At 52.4% G+C, this 5,000-nt stretch overlaps 2 protein-coding genes across 2 annotated transcripts in view; both read right to left on the reverse strand.

Moving 5' to 3' along the window:
- Positions 1–617: 617 nt before the first annotated feature.
- On the reverse strand, positions 618–2,472 carry ENH_00023610 (hypothetical protein; the record flags this gene model as incomplete). The annotated part of the gene is made up of 2 exons (XM_013584608.1): positions 618–1,408; positions 2,124–2,472. The coding sequence occupies 2 exons, from the start codon at positions 2,470–2,472 to the stop codon at positions 618–620; spliced, it is 1,140 nt and encodes a 379-aa protein (XP_013440062.1).
- A 1,781-nt stretch (positions 2,473–4,253) lies between these two features.
- ENH_00023620 (hypothetical protein, conserved) overlaps positions 4,254–5,000 on the reverse strand; it is a gene marked incomplete at both ends in the record, with an annotated part of 4,583 nt that continues 3,836 nt past the window's right edge. Inside the window, 2 exons of the mRNA XM_013584609.1 lie at positions 4,254–4,541; positions 4,878–5,000. The exon at positions 4,878–5,000 is cut by the window's right edge and continues 429 nt beyond it. Of these exons, the coding sequence (XP_013440063.1) occupies positions 4,254–4,541; positions 4,878–5,000 (411 nt within the window). The remainder of the gene's footprint in view (positions 4,542–4,877) is intronic.

Below are 5,000 nucleotides of genomic sequence, written 5' to 3' on the forward strand. Positions count from 1 at the left end.
AGCAGCAGCTGCTGCAGCAGCAGCTGCAGCAGCAGCTGCAGCAGCAGCAGCAGACCGACCATGGCCAGGAGCATCGCCTGGGGTTTGCCGCAGTGGGAGCCTTTGCTGCTGCTGCCGGCTTCTGCTGCTGCTGCTGCTGCTGCTGCTGCTTCCACTTCTTCTGCTTCTCCGGGCTCCACCAGCAGCAAAAATTGCTCCTCCTGCGCGCACAGCAGCAAATAAAGCAGCAGCAAATAAAGCAGCAGCAAATGAAGCAGCAGCAAATAAAGCAGCAGCAAATAAAGCAGCAGCAAATAAAGCAGCAGCAAATGAAGCAGCAGCAAGCAAAGCAACAGCAAATGAAGCAACAGCAAATAAAGCAGCAGCAAATAAAGCAGCAGCAAATAAAGCAGCAGCAAGCAAAGCAGCAGCAAATGAAGCAGCAGCAAATAAAGTAGCAGCAAATAAAACAGCAGCAAATAAAGCAGCAGCAAATAAAACAGCAGCAAAGGAAGCTGAGCTGCTGCCTGCTGCAGCGCTGTAGAGGCAACAGCAGCAGCCGATCTAGCCGCAGCTAGCCAACCAGCTAGCTAGCTAGCTAGCTAGCTGGCTGTAGCTGTAGCTAGCTAGCTAGCTAGCTAGCTACAGTAAGGCCTTTGCAGCATAAGAAGCACAGACTCAGCAGCAGCAGCAGCAGCAGCACCGGCAGCAGCAGCAAGAGCAACAGCTGCAACAGCAGCAGCAACGGAGTCAGCAGCACCTGCAGCAGCAGCAGCACCGAAATCAGCAGCACCTGCAGCAGCAGCAGCAGCAGCAACAGCAACAGCAGCAGCAGCAGCAACAGCAGCAGCAGTAGCAGCAGCAGCAGCAGCAGCAGCAGGCGATGAGGTTACTTTGATTAGAGCTGGCAGCACGGGCCGCCTTGAGTCAATTATAGCAACTTTGATATTTTTTCGAATTGCTGCTGCTGCTTTCTTTTTATAATTTTCGATTTTGCTGCTGCTGTCTCTGTCGAGGGCGTGGAAGTCTCCTGCTGCAGCAGCAGCAGCAGCAGCAGCGGAGAGCCCCAGCTCCTGCTGCGCGCGCTGCTGCTGCTGCAGCAGCAGCAGCAGCTCCGCCTCTGCTGCTTCTGCTGCGCTGCGCTGCAGCAGCACATCAGCAACAGCAGCACAAAGCCCAGCAGAAGCTGCTGCTGCAGGGGCCCCCAGGCCTATAAGGAAAATGCGGTCATAGAGGGGGAGGCGGGGGCCCCCCTGCTGCTGCTGCTGCTGGCTGCTGCTGCTGCTGCTGCTGTGCCAGTAGCTGCTGCTGCTGCTGTACAAGTAGCTGCTGCTGCTAGCAGCAGCAGCAGCAGACAAAGACACTGCAGCTGCGCTGCTGCTCTTTGCTTCCACCTGCTGGTCCAGCCACAGCAGCACGTCGGCGGGGCCTAAAGAATAATAAATAAATAAATAAATAAATAAATAAATAAATAAATAAATAAATAAATAAATAAATAAATAAATATAACAATAATTAATTAATTATTTAATGATAATTAATTGCAGATGATTTGATATTAGTGGGAAATAGTGAAGGTGCAGCAGCAGCAAAGCAACAGCAGCGAGAGCAGCACGGTCCGCAGCAGCAGCAGCAGCAGCAGCAGCACGATGAGCATCTGCAACACAATGAGCAGCAGAAGCAGCAGCAAAATGAACGGCAGCAGCAGCAGCAGCAGCAGAATGAGCAGCAGCAGCAACAGCAGGATGAGCACTAGCTGAGCGAGCAGCAGCAGAAGCGGCAGAGTAACCAGCAGCAGCAGCAGCACAATCAGCAGCAGCAGAGTCCAGAAAGCAGCAGCAGCAGCAGCAGCAGCAGAAGCTCGAAAGCCGCAGCAGCAGCAGCAGACTGAGCAGCATCAGCAGCGGCAGAGTGAACAGCAGCAGCAGCAGCAGTCTAAGCAACAGCAGCAGCACAGTAAGCAGCAGCAGCAAAACACGCAGCACCATCAGCAGCAGCAAAACACGCAGCACCAGCAGCAGCAGCAAAACAAGCAGCACCAGCAGCAGCAAAACACGCAGCACCAGCAGCAGCAGCAAAACACGCAACACTAGCAGCAGCAGCAAAACACGCAGCACCAGCAGCAGAAGCAAAGCACACAGCACCAGCAGCAGCAGCAAAACACGCAACAGCAGCAGCAGCAGCAGCAGCAGCAAAACAGGCAGCAGCAGCAGCAGCAGCAGCAGCAGCAGCAAAGTTACTTCGAACGAAGAGCAAGTCCACTCGGATGTCTCTGGCTTTGTTTTGTCTGTCACTGAAGTGGCTGCGGGCCCACAGATGCAGCTGCAGCAAATGGCAGCAGCAAACGCTGTCCACGTCGCAGCTGCTCAGCAGCAGCACGGAGTGAGGCCTGCTGCTGCTGCTGCTGCTGCTGCTGCTGCTGCTGCTGCTGCGGGGCTGCGAGAAGCAGGAAAAGACCTCCTGGTTGAAGGCCTCGGTGGTCACGAGCACCATCGCCCTTCGCAGCCAAACGCATGACAGCCCCGCTGCTGCTGCTGCTGCTGCTGCTGCTGTTGCTGCTGCTGCTGCTGCTGCTGTTTGAGCCGCCCCGGGCCCCTCTGGCTAGACGCAGGGGCCCCCAGGGGCCCCTGCAGCTGCTGTGTCTGTTTGCTGCTGCTGGGGTGTAGCTGCGCTGCTGGGGTGTATGTACAGCTGGGACTTGCTGCTGCAGGTACACCTGAGCAAGCGGCTGCAGGCGCTGAGGGGATTTGCTGCAGCAGCAGCGGGAGCAGCAGCAGCAGCAGCAGAAGGACGTGGAGCAGCAGCAGCAGCAGCTGCTGCTGCTGCAACAACTGAATTCTGGGCGAAGTGAAGACAGGTGGGAACCGCAGGAAGCAGCTGGGAGGCGCGGCGGGGAGCCGGGGGCAGCAGATAAGTGGAAAAGAAGATAAATTAATATTATTTGAATTAATTTATTAATTTAGATTTGAATTTAATTGCAAAAAAGAAAGAAATAAAAGCCGCAGAGGCAGAGGTGGTACTGGTGGGGTTGCTGCTCGCCGGCCGATGCTGCTGGCGGGCTCGGCGGCGCTGGATCGAGCGGAAAACGCGGCAGAAAGCCGAAAAATCGAATTAATTATTCGAAATAAATATAAATTAATTAAAATAAATAAATTTAACTCCAATTTAAATGTCTTTGCATTAAATTAACTGCCCATTGAGGGTTCCAGCGCGGCAGCCAGCAGACTGCGCCCCCCAGGTGTATCGCCACCTGGTGGGCTGTCTGTCGCGACCCCCCTTTTCTCCACCAGTTCTTTCCTTCAGTTTATTTATTTTAATTTATTTTAATTTATTTTAATTTATTTAATCATTTATTTGTTTTCTTTGACGCGACGCCGCGGGGAATTCCCCGGGGGGCGGAGCCGCCACCCACAGGCGAAGACCGCAGAGCCAACACAGCGAGTGGAGGGGGAAATAAGGGAATAAAGAGGGGAGAAAACGAAAAGAAAGGAATTAAAAAAGAAAACAAATTAAAATTAATTAAAATAAATTAAAATAAATTAAAATAAAAGAAATAAATAAAACTAGTTGGGCCTCCAGATTCAAATTTAAAACGAAGGCAAACTGTGGCCTCTGTCACAGAACCGCCATTGCCTTTTCCTCTTTTGCTGCTTTTTATGCTTTTGTTTCTCTTTTAATTGTTATTTATTGTCTAATTATTCATTATTTATTCATTTATTTATTATTTTCTTTTTATTTCTTCTTTTCTTCATTTATTTCTCCATTTCTGCTTTTCCTTCGCGCTGCAGTCAAGTGTCTCAGGTGTATGTACACCTCGCTGCCGCTGCTCGCCGCTCATTTTGAATTTTCTTCATCGCAATTATTTTTTTTCCTTTTCTCATTTGTTTGTCCTTGTGGGGCCGCTTCCGCAGCCCCAAGCTGCTGCTGCTGCTGCTGCTGCTGCTGCTGCTGCTGCGGGGGATTTCTTTGCTGTATTCTGATGTAGGGCATTGCTGCTGCTGCTTTAGCTAGTGCAGCAGGAGCAGCAGCAGCAGCAACAACAAAACAGTTCCCAGCTGCTGCTGCTAGCGACTCCGGGTCAACCTGAAGCATAACAAGCAAGCCAATGCTACTCAACGACCTCCCAACGCTGCTGCTGCTGCTGCTGCTGTTGCTGCTGCTGTTGCTGCTGCTGTTGCTGCTGCTGTGGCTCTGGCCATAAATGTTGCCCTCGCTGCAGCCGTCACTGTTAGTCAGCTGCTGCTGCTGCTGCTACTTTGCTGCTGCTGCTGTTGCTACCTTTTTGCTCCTGCTGCTGCTGCTGCTGCTGCTAGTATTGGTGCTGCTACCCTACTGCTGCTGCTGTTACTGTTGCTGCTGCCGCTGTTACTGTTGCTGCTGCCGCTATTGCTGCTTCTGTTGCTGCTGCTGCTGCTGCTGCTGCTGCTGCTGCTGCTGCTGCTGCTGCTTGTTACCGTGGCGTGTTTGTACAAATAGGGCAAAACAACAGCAGCAAACTTGGCGGGGAAGAACACGAGGACCTCTTGCTGCTTCTGCAGTTTCGTCAGCGCCACCCGCAGCACCTGCAAGCACATATTAAACCCTAAACCCTAAACCCTAAACCCTAAACCCTAGGCGGCCCGGCAAATCGCAAGCGACTCCCCCGGCTGCTTAGGGTCTAGTTTTCAGTCGTAGGGCCTAGAAAGAGGGTTTAGGGTTTGGCGGCGCGCTTGAAAGCGAGAGGGTAGGGTTTAGGGTTTAGGTTTTAGGGTTTAGGGTTTAGGGTTTGGCATTGCCTGCAGCAGCTCGGGAATGCCCGTGCCGTCCTTTAGGCTGACGGGGACAGCATTGGGCGGCAGCAAATTCAAAACCTCTTTTAATTCTTTTTTGTTTTTAATTAAATCTATTTTTGTCCAAACTTCTATCACGCAAACTCCCAACTCGCTGCTGCTGCTGCTGCTGCTGCCGCTGCTGCTGCTGCTGCTGCTGCTGCTGCTGCTGCTGCTGCTGCTGCTGCTGCCAAGGGCCTTTCTGAGGGCCTG

Source organism: Eimeria necatrix, genomic scaffold (genome assembly GCF_000499385.1).
Source record: "Eimeria necatrix Houghton genomic scaffold, Enh_scaff184, whole genome shotgun sequence".
NCBI classification, from domain to species: Eukaryota; Apicomplexa; class Conoidasida; order Eucoccidiorida; family Eimeriidae; genus Eimeria; species Eimeria necatrix.